Source organism: Poecilia reticulata, linkage group LG22 (assembly GCF_000633615.1).
Source record: "Poecilia reticulata strain Guanapo linkage group LG22, Guppy_female_1.0+MT, whole genome shotgun sequence".
Classification (NCBI taxonomy): domain Eukaryota; kingdom Metazoa; phylum Chordata; class Actinopteri; order Cyprinodontiformes; family Poeciliidae; genus Poecilia; species Poecilia reticulata.
Genome location: NC_024352.1, coordinates 5,462,060 through 5,477,970, shown reverse-complemented (window position 1 = coordinate 5,477,970; position 15,911 = coordinate 5,462,060). Strand labels below are relative to the sequence as shown.

Genomic DNA, 15,911 nt, shown 5'->3' with positions numbered 1-15,911 from the left:
ATTCCCCCAAAACAAACTAGTAGGTCATCACTTACTTTGCTACAGTTTATTTTATGTGCATTTTTGTTAAGCTGCCAACTACGTTTGCGCATAATACAGCCTTTTAAATTAAATTTTTTGCCACATATTTAAATAAACATTGATATAACAGTGTTAAATCACATTTGGAGACAGTATTTTGGGCATAAAATTACATTTATTTTCATTAAATGGAACTATATGAATACTAGCTAACAAATTCATAATTTAAGTCAACTCTAACAATGACCACAATGATACTTTTTTATCAACACAAAAAGTGGAAAAAGAAAACAAAAAATAAATGAAAATGGAACATTTTTACAAAAAAATGTATACACTAAAAACAAACACTAAGTTCATTTTTTGATAATCCCTTTTGAGAAAATCTAGGAAATGTTTCAGACATTTTTATTTGTTAAACAAAGTACATAAAAGAGAATCACTACACTACTCCCTTCTCGAGTTATCTAGCATCAACAACTGTTTCTCAGTTTCACAAAAAAAAAAAACATACAAAAAAACATTTAAAGAATCTAATTTCTCAGCAACATTACCGAGTATGTGCAAAGTTGTGTTCCTCAGGAATGTTTAGAAATGCAACAAAATATTTCACTTTTATGAAGAAAATACAGCCACAGGTGAATTTGTGAATCTAAAATGCTAAAACGTAGCCAGCTCTGTGTGTACAAAATTTACATTCCAATCCTTACTCTATAATTATCAAAAATATATGTAAATAACAGCGTTAAAAAAAACAGCATGTGTGATAAAAACATCATTCACTTGAACGTTTCTCTCCATGCCAGCATGTGCGAGCAGTTTTCCTGCGTTGCGTTTTAGCTTATTGAGTTTAACTCCCTTGCTTTGTGCTTCAGGTGCCTCTTGCGCATCTTAATAATCCATTTTACGGTGAGCTTGGCAAAATTTGCAGCCTTGAAGAGAGCCATGAAGACGACGCAGAGGATGCCGATGGAGCTCCAGGGATTTGCAGTCACTATCTGCACAGACAGAAGCACAGCTGACTTGAACACTGACAGACTCACGTGTGCAGGCTATTCTAGCGAGGGTGACAATATCTCTGGGGAAACTTACCAGCCTGATTTCTTGAATGTAAGGATCTCGCCACTCGAAGACAACAAAGAAGAGCTGAACCGTCTGCTCTGATTCAGACCTCTTGTCGTTGAATTTCACCACTCCCGACTAGAAGAAGAACGAACAGAAATCATGAAAGCGGAGCCTCTGATAAAGACGTCTTCGTGTGCGCAAGCCGGTAATACCTCTTGCCGAAACTCCACCGCTTCGCTGCGTCTGCCGGACGTTTTCACGAGAGACATTTTGACCCAGGTTCTGAATCCTCCAGAGAAGGTCCACATGGAGTAATTCCGCTCGCAGTCCCTCATGAACTCTGACTTGTTCGCGCTTGAGGTGCCGGGAAAGAGAGGAGACATGAGCTGCCGGATTCAGACTGGTTCAAGTTCAGACGCCTTGAAAAAGTGTTTATAGCCCTTCAACGCTTTCACGTTTCATTGCAACTACAAACTTTACTGTGTTTCATTGTCTGGACTTTGAAGAACCTAAAATTCAAACGGTATGAATACTTTTCAAGGCTGTGCAGCTGTTTGAACACACATTTCAGAAGATAAAGGTGAACTCCCAACAACCTAGAGGTTTAACTTTTAAGTCAATTTTTTTTATCTGACGCAATCACTTCCCTGCGATATCCAGCTGACATTTTACTATCCCTGCCTGTTCTTTTACAGAGGTACAAACATTTCGACGCCAATACAGTGATGAGGGACAGTTTGTGAAACACACTGTTCAGCCAAAGGTTTACTTTGTGGCGATAAAACGTGCAAGAATTAAACCAGTCGGATCTTGTTTCAGAGGCGTTTCTATTTTTCTACCTAACGTATAAACGCTTAATCTACCTGATTGAAGAAAGAGCTGATTGCTTTAAGTTCAACATTATCTACAATACAATGAACAGACGGCCTGAAAACGTGACAAAGGTACACAGAGGCAGCATCGGCAAAGACTCGATTGTCCGTGGCGGTTATCTCCCACGGCAAACAAAGCAGGATCAATACTTTAGAGTTCGAGTTTACCTTTCAATCAAGTCACTGAACTTCGCAAAGAGCATGTATGAAATGGCACTGAAGTCCTCCTGGGTTTCATTCTGGCTGAACTGCATGAAGATTAGCTCTTTGTTTTTCACGTCCGACGGGCCGCGGACCACCACGGCCCGTTTCTGTGACACAGCAGGAGAGAGAGACGATGTATGACTGTAAATCAACGGCTACGGTTCACATAAAAAAAAGTCAAACCACTAAAGCTACAGTATTGTGTGTTTTCATAGCACAGTCAATTGTGCTACCTACAGTTTTTATAAAAATGCTGCATATGTCAAATATGACTTAAAAGAAATTTGATTAAAGCCTTGAAATAGGGCCTCCGTCTCTTTAAGAACCTGCTGTTCTTTCTGAAACTCCGCCCTCAGGAAGTCATCACCACATGGCTCCTCTATTAACCCTGCAACAATGTTTTTACCAGCACTTCTCTGAGCTCAGCAGATATGAAATTCCACCAGGTATTAGCTAATTGGTGCTAACTAGTTTGAAGGAGCTCAGTGGGGGAGGTGGAAGCTCAGAAGAGTGAAAACTGTAGTTCAGAGGAGGAGACTTGTCTTCAAAGGCGGGGCTAGGTCCACCCAGGCGTTTTGAGCAGCTGAATGGTTGCCACTGGAGATTAAAGGATTTATCAAACATGCGTTAAAGAATCAAAGCAACACTCCATGTATGTTTCTGATGAGGGAACATTATAACATGACGTAAATCTAATTCTGCCCCTCTAAAAGATTTTCCACATTTTTTCCTATTAAAGCCACAAACTTCAGAGTATTTTGGGGGGGGATTTTATTTGACAGCCCCTTGAAGAAAGCGTTGCATTATCATCAAACATTTGAAAATTCATGTTAAAAGTTCCAAGGGGTATGAACACTTTTTCGGGTCACTAATGTTCAACTGAATCAATGTGTTCACACCGTACCTGTTTGCGCTCTGTGAACGGCCCAAAGAAAGTGACCTCTGTGATCTCACAGTCCCCTTCCTGAGGCGTCCCAGGGTCCACTAGAGGTGGGATGTTGTCATGGTAATGATGTTTGCAGCTCAGCAGCTGAGCATCGTTAGGAAACAGTGCGATACCTGCTCAGAGGCAGAAACAAAAATACTTACATTTTTTATAGTTCAGACACTCTGACAGGATACATACTACAGCAGCTTTAGAGTGACTTACCTGATTTCATTTGATCTTTTACTTTGTGTTTGAATTAGTTTTATCTTTTTTTTTTTCTTGTTTTGGATCAGTTGCCTGGCATTGTGCGTTTCAGTGCTGATGGTATGTAAAGTGACGCGATACAATAAAAATGTGTTATATCCATGTTTAACACCTTCGCTTGCTCCTTATTATTTACACCGACTTGATTGCCGGTGGTGCTAAAAAGTAGGTGTGAAGTAAAGCCTTAAAGTGCCAAATACTCTCCGTCTCTACTATGTAAACAAGCCTCACAAACTGTTCGTTTTACCTCGACAAGATTTACCCAAAGACAAACACTTTCTCCACAGGAGGAAACATAATTAGCAGCCTGGATAATGGTTGCTTAAGTTATTTTATGTGAGAAATCAACATGAAGCTGAGTATAATTAAGCATAATCATGTCAGTGTAATTTGTTGCATGTCTCCATACATGAATGTCTTACTCATTGTCGTCGACACAAAATAGCTCAAGCTCAGACAGTTTGTAAATCAATCTGTGAACAGCTTCTATCAAATCTCGTCACAGACTCTTCATCAAACTCTGACCTGAACTTTGAATGGGCCACTCTAATCACTCTAATCACCTTTACATTGTGTGACCCAAGCAGTTCCTTTGTATCTCTGGCGTTAGCGTTTTGCATTTGGATTGGTCTTTTTCGGCTTTCTTCAAGGCTCACATTGTACTCAGCTTCATCCCTGTTCCGCTCCACTGGAATCGGCTTCCCTATCCCTTTAGGCGTGGCGCAGCTGCCACTGTGTTTCACCATGCAGAATCCTTCGGGATGTTTCACATGTCAGACAGAAAGTTTCATTTTTATCTCATTAAGCCTTCAGCCACATGTTTTTGTCCATTACATGACTTAAGGAAACCTAAAAAAAAGAGGAATTCTGATGGCTTTCCTTTTGCCAGCCTCCCAGATTTGGGGAATGAATGACAAATATTTATTCTACCCAGTAGAGACACCCGCAGAAAATGTTTTTTATAGGGGTGCCCAGACCAGGTCAGTAGAAATTTTAATCAATCAATTTATTTTGTATTTATTTATCTTTTGGATTTTGCATGTATGTCTTCATTGAAGAGGATGACTCTGTATGCCTTCCAGTGACATGAACATGATTTTCTGGAGAGACAAATTTGGCGGCCCAACATTTTTCAAACGGGCCACGGCCCCCTGTGATCCTCCCTTGGCAGCACCACTGATTCTATCACCACTTTGTCCCAGTACTCCAAAGTTACCACGGCTCTCCTAATAAATCTGACAATTCAGATTTCATATTTGGGTCATGGATTGACAGATGGTGAATGATATGTTGAATGACATGTTCAACTTTGTTATTTTACTTGCAACTTCATCACCGCTTTATACCTCATATGTATGGTGTTTTCTTTGGTCTTAATGATTCTGTACGTTTATTTAGTTTTCTTTTTCTGCATTTGTAAGTTGTGCTGCTTTGTGTTGGTCTATCATTAAAGTTTGTGGTACAACATGCATTGTGCTGTGTTCATACAAACCAGGAGGGGAGAAGGAATCCACTTCCTTGTAGCTGACCGACATGACAGGCTGACTGAGTTTGTTCAGAAAGTCGGAGATGGTCTGGTAGGCCAGGAAAATCGCCACAGCAGTCAGCACCAGGTAGATGAAGATGAGCAGCACGGTGAAGACGTTCTTCACGCAGGTTTTGCTGAATCTCCGCGGTGGACTTTTCCCTCGCATTTCATCCTCTGAAGTAGAATAAGGAAGGGTTAAAAACATGAGGGCAAACAGGAAGTGATGCTTTGAGACGAACTGCATCAGAAGGAATATACTCCATCATGCTAGGCGTCCCTACTTTCCTAACGGAAACAGATTAAACCGAGGAACAGCCGCTTGCCTTGTCTGACGTTGCCGTTGGACTCCGCAGGCACCGTCTCCTCGTCGACATCGTCGAAAGAGTCTTGAGATTGACCGTTGCCTTCGTCGCCTTCGAAATCTTCATCGTTTAACTATTTATTTAAAAGAAACAGAAAAGCGTCCTGATCTTGACGTAGCTTTAAATACGCAAAGAGTCATTAAAGAGTTTTTATGGATAACTATGAAGGCCCGTCTCTGGGTGAAACATCTTCAGCAAGTTCATGACTAACTCCTAATCGTATCTGTAGCTTTATTTTGCCAGCTTCTGCAGTCACCAGTCCAGACCTGTCATCTGATGAAATCAGCAGAGGTAAACAGAGGTGAATGACACAACAGTGATTAGGACTGCCACAGCACAAAAACATGCATGGGGCTAACCAGTATTAATTTTGATTTATTATCTTTAACCCATTCCTAATTTTTTTTTTTCAGGCTAAACATTTAACCAAACAAGCTGGGGCAATGTTTAGTCAACTCAGTGTTGAATATATTCATATATATGAACAAATTCATTAACATGTAGTTGGACTGTTTTGACACAGCATGTTTCACAATGTAATAAATGCAGCCATGATTGAGGACTTTTTTTGTCACTTTGATGAAGTATTATTTTACCGTGACATTAACTTGTTGCCACAACTAAATAAGTACTTGATTTCTTTCAGAAGTTCAGAAGTTTCTTTTCAGAAGTTCAGAATTTTCTTTATATTGTAGTTTTATATTTTAGAAATATTTTAAATTATTTGTTTTGGTCTATATGTTGTTGTTTTTTATTCGTGTTATGGACGTAGAGACTGTCATTAAAGTTTGAATTTTATTGAATTGAAGTAGCACTATATATTTGGACAAACCTTATCAACTCCACTAGTTTATTACTCTGTTACAGCAGCTTTACTTATTCTCACACCGTTAATGAAGCTAGACTTAAAACTACAGCAGAAAACAACATTATAACTGTACATTTCATCGCAGCACCGAATGTTTTTGCCCTTTGAGTTTGAACAAAATCCGTCCAAAATGGCAACAGCTAAACAACGACCTGTTGCTTTGTAGCGTGGTACTACATGACTTATGAAGCAGCATGCCGTTTTCAGCTCCTGTCCTCGACAGCATAGTCACATGACGAGAAGAAAGTTGTTTATGAATTATTTGGACAAACGTGAAAGACACACAAAAAAATACAGTTATAATGTCACCTGTTGGTAGGAACTCCTGTTTCTCGTCCCGGGCATTCCTCCGCTCTTCTTTCCCTCTGCCTGGAACTGTCGTAAAATCCTTGAAGCTGTTTCTAATTGTTCACAGAGCTGTCTTCAGGTAACGCATGCATGTTCAAGGAAATGTCATTGCCCAACCCTGGCGCGCGCTCCAGTTCACCGGCGTCTACTCCAACCCAGACCCCCAACTCATTCAGCTCCTCTCCCCACCCCCAACTCAAGTGGCCTTGGTGACGATAATAGTGATAACCAGGCACCTCTACAGGCTGCGATACACTTTAAAGGTTGCTGTTTCCTTGACGTGCTTTTCTTGTTTCCTCCATCCTTTCCTTAGTCTGATGGAACCTATCGCTGTGTTCACATGCTCACGGGAATGTTCAAAGTTCTTCTCTCTCTCTCTCTCTTTTTAAGTATTTTTTCCTGCATTAGAGGTCTTTATTAACAGTCACCAGACAGGAAATGGGTAAAGACAGAGTCAGCAAATGCCTCACGGTCGGGAGTCGATCCCAGGACTGCAGCCTCTGTATCCCTGAAGTAAACTTTTTTACTCCAAAAGATACTTTTATTGTAAAAGCGTTAAACAGCAATATTGTGATCCCCCCACCCCAAAATTAAAACCACTTAATTTTTTTTATCACCATTTATCGCTCCAAAATTGATTTTTTTTTTCACCAAAGTGCTTTGTTCAGAAGTTTACATAACGAAATTCTTCTTCTTTGTGTCATTATTCTCCACGTTGTATCCTGAAAAAGTTGTACAGTTATCTTACTGCAGCAAAGTATAAATCCTTATCTGGGTATTTTTATGTGCAGATGTATTTCCTCATTCATTTATTTATTTGTCGTCAGTCTTCCACAAATACCAACCATTAAAATGTAAAATGATATCCAGAGAAATTAATTTGTCAAATGTATTATTTATGCAATACATAATATAATACAATATATTACATAATATATTGTATACATATATTATACATAATACAATATTTAAATCAGTCAATGTCAAATGTATTATTTATGCAACACCTTTAAACACCTTAAGCTTACTAGTTTTACAGTCAAATACCTGTAGACGTATAAAAATACAAACAACAATACTACTACTACTACTACTACTACTACTTCTAATAATAATAATAATAATAATAATAATAATAATAATAATAATAATAAATAAAATAAAATCACCAAAAAACTCACATTACGTAGTTGCTTGAATAAATGTAATTCCACAAACCTTTTCTGACAAGACTAGTCACATTTCCGAGAGTTCACAAACGCAACAYAGAAAGKAAGGTCCTGGATGAGTTTCCGCWCTAGGTCCGTCAAACAACGTCCCTGCCATGGCAACGACGCAGGTTTGGGTCCTGTTCGTACTTCTTTCTGTGAGTTTAGCCGAAGAGGTTCAGTTAAATAACAAACCAGCCACAAAACCTGTGCGACTTTTTACTGAGGAGGAGCTCCAGAGATACGACGGCAGTGAGGTAAAATTTATGCTGTTGATAACTCCCCGGTTCCTGAATATGTGTTTATGGGCGCTCTGTTCAATCGTGATAAGGAATAACTTACTGTCCTTTGTGTCACCTGCCTGTTTCAGGAAGGCCAGCCTATTTACATGGCAATAAACGGTGTTGTGTTTGACGTCTCCAAAGGAAAAGGTATTTTAAAAAAAAAAAGTGGAGCACAATGAAAGAAAACATTTCAAAACCTTCGAAATAGTTGAACCCAAACCATTTTTCTGTCAACCCACATTCCAATATTTGTTTGGCTCGTTGCAGAGTTTTATGGTAAAGATGCTTCATATAACGCTCTAGTTGGGAAGGACTCCACCCGAGCTGTGGCCAAGATGTCCCTGAACCCAGCAGACCTGACGTCAGACACTGTGAGCAACACAAAAGTGTCGGCGGTGCCACCCTCTTAATTGTCCAAACTGTTGTCAGACTGACATGCGTCCATACAAAGAAGGATATCCAGTCCTTCTTTTGTTTCGAAAACAAATCTGCATTTTCATCTCCTTTCAGTTCACATGAACGCACCACTCCATAATATGGATTTTGAAATAGTTTGTTTTTCACAATGGGGCCTTTCATTTTTCAAGAGTAATGACCACTAAAGCGTAACAGCTTGAACTCATTACACACACCATACCGAACTCTGCTTTCACATGATCATATCAACCCCAAGCAATTTTTAATATCAGACAAAAAAATTGTAAAAAAAAAAAAATCATAAACAGTCTTCAAATAATAATTTCACTTATTACATTCTCGTTTCTCTTTGCGATTCAGTGATTTTATTTCAGCTACACTTGAGGGTCTTTAAGCATAATTTTACCACATTTGAATTTAAGTGCATGCTTTGACTAGGACACACACAAACCTTCATTTTGATGACAGAATTTATTGTTCCATCATTTACATCAAGTGGTCCAGTTTCTAAGGAAGCAAAACAGCCCCTCACCATCACACTACCACTGCCATGCTTAGCCATCAGTGTGATGTTTTTTTGTTTTTTTTTTTGTAAGTGTGCCAATTTTCCGCCTCTTATTAATCCTCAGAATATTTCCCCCACAATTTCAGGTATCTTTTTTTTTCTTTTGTTAAATGCAATGAAACAATTTGTCTGATCTACAAGTCAGGCAGTAATTAGGTCTGGGTGTGGCTAATTAAATTTACCCAAATGTGATTAATCACAGGTAATTTTATGCAAGCCAAGCAGAATTATTGTATTTTCACATTGTGCTGGGTATGTTTGAATATCCCCCCCCCCCCCCCCCCTAAATGAATGAAAATATTATCTGAAAACAGAAATGTGTGACAGAAGAAATCTCTGGGGAAATAATTTATCATGCCACCATATCTTCAAAGAAAGTGTGTGTGTGTTTGTTTGTTTTAGGTAAGTTCTTCTTTGCCACGATTTAGATGAAAACTCTCAGATTCGCTTAAAGTTTAGATCGTAGCGATCTCAGCTTTGCTCCGCAGAAATAAATGACGTCAGCTTCATTGTCAAGAAGACAGTTGGTATTGTTCATCGCTTTGGCTTCGCAAAGTGAACACAACCAAACTTCCTGCTGTTGTCACCAGAACATCGTCGTCATTCTGTGACTCAACAGATTCAGATTCCTCTGGAGCAAAGATGACCCTTGAGTTTCTCCTCTTCAGCAGCGAACAGACGTTACTCGGCGAAGGTCGGCGCTCCGTGGAGCCAGCATGCAGCGGAAACCAGAAGCTTTCGTACACCTAATGAAAAGACTCGCACACACCTGACATTAAATCAGGCCAAACCTCTCCTGTTTTAGCCCAGTTAGAATTACTACAATTATTTCCATTTGCTAAATGCCGCAGTAATGAGAGGAAGAATATGTCCAAAGTTTGTTTATGAATGTCTTCAAAATTGGTTTTTGATAGCTGTCCCTGAATGACTTGAGTCAAACCTTTTTGGGTTTCAATTCACAAATCTGAGATTGAAATGATTTGCTAATTTAACAGAACCATTTGCATCAATATCATTACAAAAACCAACTAGAACATGATTTGACCATTTTCTTTCGAAGCGCTTTGAGATATCAGGCATTGAAATAAACATTTGGAAATTTCAAAACAATTACATCTTAAACGTGACGATATGGATCAATATTTACATTTTGCATTTGTGTAATTGGATCSTTAATCATTTAATCGATATCGATCGATGCGTTGATGCACTGCTGGTAGAAAGGCRTCCCCACTGCATCATGCTGCCACCACCGTGCTTCACTATGTGGTTGATGTTCAGGATGACCTGGGTTATCAGAGTAAAAACCATGAACAGAAGTGCACACCACACTTTTCAGGTATTTTTTGTTTGTAAAAATTGAAATCGATGTATTAATATTGTTATCCATTCCACCTCCTTTCGCAGATAAGCGACACATTTTATTGGTCTTTCACAAAAACACAAATGAAATTCTGTTAAGTTTGAGGTTGAAATGTGATCAAATGTAAAAACAAAACAACAACAAAAAAAACGTTCAACCGGTATGAATAGTTTTGCAAAGCACTGTAAAAATGTTCTTGTTTTTTTTTTTTTGTCTTTCCATGTACAGACAGGACTCACGGAGGAGCAGCTCCAGTCTTTGGACAGCGTGTTTGAGGGAACGTACAAAGCCAAGTATCCCATYGTGGGTTACACCGCAGCACGACTCCTCAACGCGGACGGAAGCCCCAACAAAGACTTCAAACCAGAAGCCCAGCCTCATTTTCAAACCAGAGATGAATTTTAATGTCGCCTCGGTTTTTCGTTTTTTCTACTCTGATCAAACAGTGTTCTGATCTAACACTATCGGAACACTATCTGTAGTGTAAGATTTGTTCCCATTATTCTGACTTGAACGCTCGGTGTTCCCTGTGGGTTCATTGTCTTCTCTGTTTTGACAAATTTCTTGAGTCATCTATTTTTACCCTGGTTGTTGCCTTAAAGAGAGATTTTTATTAGTGCTGCAGAAAACTACTAATATTCAAAGAAAATGTTCATTTMAAAAATGTGAAGTAAACAGACTACTTCCTGTCTGTGTGCTACATCCTTTTCTGTTTGTATTTGCATCACAATAAAAAAAACAAAAAAAACAATACCACCAAAGTCAGTTATTTAATCAGTGTTTTTATGAAAAGTAAAACTTTTGGCTAGTTTCTTAAAACWGCTTTTAACGGGGAAGGATGACGTGTTTTGCATCCAAACAGTATTATTTTATAGCGCAATCAAGTAAATATGTCACCTTCAGTTGCTCTAAAAATGTTATGCATATCAAATATGACTTAAAAGAAATTTGACATTGCAATTTAACGCCTTGAAATTGGGCCTCTGTCTCTTTAAAATCTCTCTGTTCATTCTGAAACTTCGCCTTCAGGAAGTCATTACAACATGGCTCCTCAATTAATATCAACAACATTTTTCACTGAGAAGCAGCTCATATAATGAGTTCGGCATTATACGATATGCTAATTGCTGCTGGCTAGTCTGAAGGAACTGAGTCGGGGAGCTGCTCTGTGAAGAGGAAGATTAGAAAGGAGGAGCTAYGCCTCAAAAGGCGGAGCTAGGTCCAACCAGGCGTTTTGCTCAGCTGAATGGTTGCCATGGTGACTAAAGGATTACAGGTATGTTTTTGATGAAAGAATAACATTATAACATGATGGAAAGTGAAACAAAAAAGTCAGTTTTACATGGTACTACGTCTTAAAGGTTGGTCCATTGATTTTCAGTATGTTTAAGATCAGAGCTTCTGAAGAAGCTCAGCGTTAGCTGACTTTATCTATTCAAACCCAGTTTGGATTGGAGCTTTGAGAGTCTGGATCATCCAACGGCGCCCACGTTTTAACCACCTCACTATTAACTTGAGAGACCATTGAATCACTTAAAACCAATTCTCTATCTTTACCATTCGACTCACTTTGTGCAATGCACCAACGCCTGTGCAGCAAAACTCTGGACACTTTATAACTTTCAATAAAAATCGTGCTAGTCATGGCCTCTGTTTATCTCCCTCTGTCGACTGAAGTTCAAGGCTCCCAGATGACTCCATGACAAAGCCTCACATGACAGAAGCTCACAAACTAATAGGAAAAAGGAACAAAAGCTGAAAACTYCTAAAAATATATATTCACAACTGGACTGTTTTCGTTGTTGGGCTAGAATAATTTTTTAACGTTCTCCTTTGTGTAGGGTACATAAGTGCGTTTTCGAGTAGGATTGGCTTGATGTTTGGGTTTTATTGTGACATTAAGATGACTGCGGAAACCTGGTTTAAAAATGAGAAATAATTTGCGTTATGCCTCACACTCTTTTATTCAACTCGATCTGAGATGTGCAAAAACAGATGACGTACACATATGACCTTTCTTTTTAAAACACCCATAGTTTTTAACTACTGCCTGTGCTGCTGCAGCTTTTCCCCTGTTTACAGRWACAGAATTTGTSCGTTTCCCAGCAGAGCTTATAGGTTCTAYGTCTGAGATGTGGYGGAGTATGAAAAGCATGTGCACTTTATGTAACCTTCTCCGATCAAAGCTCACCGCTGCTGAGACGGGGGATTGTCTTAGGGTGGAGCTGTGCGTCCAGGCCCTAACAGCAGAGGTAAATCTATCAGCTCCTCCAGTCACTGTTCACACTCTACCCATCATATCAACGGGTTTTTATTCTCTCTGAGACTTTTTTGTTTTTAATCTACCGGAGTTCGTCCAAGATTTCCAAAATGGTAGGAACGTAACTCTGTGACGCTTGTTCTTGGTGTAAATAATTCAGCCATCTTTGACATTTTCCATGTACTTTTGATGATATTTTTGATGTGTTCATCTGTATTTGTGAATCGATGAGACGTTGAGATCTAATCCATCAAACGGCTCTAGATGTAAAGAATATATCTAGGAGAATTTATATTTATATGCTCGTATCCGGACACATTCGCTAAATTAAAATATAGAAATGTTCATTTATTTCAGTAACTCAATTCATTAAGTAAATCAGATGGATTTATTGCACTATGACACATTTTTTAAGCCTTTGTCTTTGTTAATAATCAGGGTTTTCTGATTACAGCTAATGCCTGTCGCAATAAGCAATAAATCAATCGGATGATAAATTAAAACAAGGTCAATAATTTTCATTTTCCTGATTTAGCATTTTTCTTCTGTCTCCTTTTCTACAAAAACTGGATGACAAAAGTCTTCAGTCCGRTGCTTTGGTATCATCTAGCCCCGTTTTTTTGGAGAACAATTTTGTTCAGAGGCTTCATAATTCATTTTGTTTGTTGTTTTGTTCATTTATTTTGGATATTTAAAATGTCTTCCCGTTCCAGTGTTAAATGTTCATCAGAATTTTAAATTGATTCATCTTTGAGAATGTGTTCTTGGATTATTTTTGCTGTTACCATTACATTACTCAAATACACTCTCAAAACGACAATATTATCGATTATTGTGATAACTTCTGGGACAATTTATCGTCGGGCAAAATTTGCTATCGTGACAGGCTCAGAACATTACATAAAACCAAAAGAAAAATGAACATTTATAAGACAGAAATAGTGATTTTCTGAAAAGCATGTTTAATACCTGCTTAAATACCTTTAAACAGACAAACGTGGCTCATCGGAAAAAATATTCTAATTTATTAAATATTGCCATACAGTAAGAGTTTTACTCTATTCAAAATGAAWAATTAACTTGGATATAAAGGACCTTGGAATTTATTGGTTATAAAACTTTACCGTTTTTTTTTTTATTGCTGCAGAAAACGGTTTACGTCACCAGGATGGATGGAGTGCAGGAGTTCGCCATCCAACCCACAGTTAAAGGGARGGAGCTCCTAGAAATGGTTTGTATGTTTTGTGGTGAATTAAATGTGTTTCATAAACCCCACTCCTTTGTTAAACGTATATTTAAACCATAAACAAGACTCTTATGATGCAAAAAGAAAAAAAAAGCAGAAGTTACAGACCACAAATGCTCAAGATTAATACATTTAAAAACAGCATTAGAAATGCAATAAATCACGTGTAATTACAAAGACATGTAGCGATTGTCAAGTGTTTATATTTTACAGGCAGATGTTGGGTTATTTTTCCCCCCAATTCAACTTGGGATTTAKTGTTGCTATGTGTACTTAGAGGATATATAAAAATTAGGCTAAGAATATTCAGCTGTATGGAAGAAAGACCTCCAACCGAAAAATGAGAATGGAAATGTTTTATTTCCTGTTTTAGCTCCACTGTATTTAAAACTGACACACTGAAAAGCCCATCGAGTCATACGATCTCAAAACAATGTCAATGTTCTTTATGTTGACATAAAAACATGAAATATGTTTTCTAATACATTTAAAAAAAGGCTAAAGTATGSATGCGTGCGTAAAAACGTGTTAAAAGAATGCAGTAGAGTTGGCTTGAAATCTCTAAAAGTGTATTTGCACGTTTTAGTATTTGAAAGGAAGTAGAAAGTAAAGTCACAGTATTCCCACTTCCAAACACTCTGGTGCACAGCACTGATTTAATACCAACAYATTTKAACAAATATCCAACTTTTACCTGATACTCTGCATTTTAAGCTAGCTATTTGAGCTCTGTGTTTGTCACCATGTTTCTCTCTGTATRTAATCATTTCTCAGGTTGCCAAGGCCATCGATCTGGGTGAGATTTGGTACTTTGGATTTCAGTTTACCGACAGCAAAGGAATCACCAAGTGGCTGAACCTTGAGAAGAAAGTGAGATGTTGTCTTGCACGTTTTGGTTCATAAACATTGTTGTTTCATCCATTTCTGACAACAAACACCAAACATTTTGTTTAACCGGCTTCCTTTGCGACGCACGCTGCCTTCAGAACCGCGCTTTTCCAGAACTTTGAAGAACTTTGAACGCAACTCCATTCCATGTTTGCTAAAACAGTTACAACAGGAAAATAGGGCAAGCCTCATCACTTAATTTGTCCAGTGTAAAAAATAAGACGGAGAGAATGTTAAACGCATGTAACTTGCAACTCTAAATTATGTTTTATTATTATCATTCCTATATTGAACTCTCTCTCTTTTTTCACATTTCAACCACAAGCTTCAATATGATCTTAGTGCCATTTTATGTGAAAGATTAGTAAACAGTAGTGCATAATTATCAAGTGAAAGGAATATGGGACAGGTTTTCCAAAACATTTTATAAAGAAAAATCTGAAATGTGCGGTGCACATGTGTTTTCAGTGCCCCTGAATAAAAAGCATCAAATACATCTAGCGTGTCAACAAACTTTTTATTGGGTTTTAAAAACAGTTGATTTTGATTTTAAATTACTGCCAGACTTGCCTCAGAGTAGAAACTTGAATACATTTAAGTCTGGCTCCATWATAGCTTAATTCACCGTTCATCCCTGGTTTTTGACCAGCATGCTACTTAATATTTATGCTGTCTTTTATTTTTTTATTTGTTTTAATTATTATTATTATTATATCTCATTTCCTCGTTTGCCACTGCATGCTTAAATCTTTAATCTGCGTTTTTAATCTTCTGCGTAGGTGTTGGCTCAGGATGCAAAGAATCAGAGTTCCCTGCAGCTAAAGCTCAGAGTTCGGTTTTACCCAGAGGACACAGAGAGGGAGCTGATCCAAGACGTCACCAGGAGGCTCTTCTTCCTGCAGGTGAGGGAGGACATTCTYTCAGGAAATATCTGCTGCCCYCCAGATGCTGCCAAGATCTTGGACTCCTGCGCAGAAAAGTATGAGCAGAGCAACCAGTGAGTAACCACCTACTATGCGTCACSCCTGTGAATTCACTGACACATTAACAGACTTGATAAATAGTTTGATATCTGAAGTAAAGAGGAAACACCTGCTTAGAATCATTTAGAYCAGCGTCTGTTAAAGTGGGGGACCACCAGAGGGCGCTAAGGGGGTCTCAGAAAGTTTGAGGGAATCATTCAAAAATATATATTCTGGAAGAATGATGATTAAAATGAT

The 15,911-nt window shown here is 38.3% G+C and overlaps 3 protein-coding genes across 4 annotated transcripts in view; 2 read left to right on the top strand and 1 right to left on the bottom strand.

The window, feature by feature from the left end:
* Positions 1 to 43: 43 nt before the first annotated feature.
* On the bottom strand, positions 44 to 6,929 carry pacc1 (proton activated chloride channel 1). The gene is made up of 8 exons (XM_008398862.2): positions 6,422 to 6,929; positions 5,206 to 5,317; positions 4,847 to 5,056; positions 3,067 to 3,221; positions 2,127 to 2,269; positions 1,299 to 1,440; positions 1,114 to 1,221; positions 44 to 1,019 (listed from the first exon to the last, which is right to left on the bottom strand). Exons 1-8 carry the CDS (start codon positions 6,455 to 6,457, stop codon positions 858 to 860), a joined length of 1,068 nt encoding a protein of 355 aa, XP_008397084.1. The 5' UTR covers positions 6,458 to 6,929; the 3' UTR covers positions 44 to 857.
* Positions 6,930 to 7,713: 784 nt separating this feature from the next.
* On the top strand, positions 7,714 to 11,045 carry nenf (neudesin neurotrophic factor). The gene is made up of 4 exons (XM_008398861.2): positions 7,714 to 7,925; positions 8,039 to 8,099; positions 8,220 to 8,323; positions 10,526 to 11,045. The coding sequence occupies exons 1-4, from the start codon at positions 7,785 to 7,787 to the stop codon at positions 10,700 to 10,702; spliced, it is 483 nt and encodes a 160-aa protein (XP_008397083.1). The 5' UTR covers positions 7,714 to 7,784; the 3' UTR covers positions 10,703 to 11,045.
* A 533-nt stretch (positions 11,046 to 11,578) lies between these two features.
* LOC103458207 (ezrin-like) overlaps positions 11,579 to 15,911 on the top strand; it is a 6,287-nt gene continuing 1,954 nt past the window's right edge. For both annotated transcript variants that reach the window (XM_017302601.1, XM_017302602.1), the window contains exons 1-4: positions 11,579 to 12,670; positions 13,705 to 13,788; positions 14,578 to 14,673; positions 15,471 to 15,688. In XM_017302601.1, coding sequence (XP_017158090.1) covers positions 12,668 to 12,670; positions 13,705 to 13,788; positions 14,578 to 14,673; positions 15,471 to 15,688 — 401 coding nt within the window. In that variant the 5' untranslated portion in view covers positions 11,579 to 12,667. The remainder of the gene's footprint in view (positions 12,671 to 13,704; positions 13,789 to 14,577; positions 14,674 to 15,470; positions 15,689 to 15,911) is intronic.

Excerpts from the sequence above, each read along its gene's own strand:
- pacc1 (XM_008398862.2), bottom strand. The coding sequence starts at position 6,457 with ATGCCCGGGACGAGAAACAGGAGTTCCTACCAACAG. Across the intron at positions 5,318-6,421 it reads ACAGGAGTTCCTACCAACAG|TTAAACGATGAAGATTTCGA; the intron begins GTGACATTATAA and ends TTAAATAAATAG. Across the intron at positions 1,441-2,126 it reads TTCAGTGACTTGATTGAAAG|CGCGAACAAGTCAGAGTTCA; the intron begins GTAAACTCGAAC and ends CGGCACCTCAAG.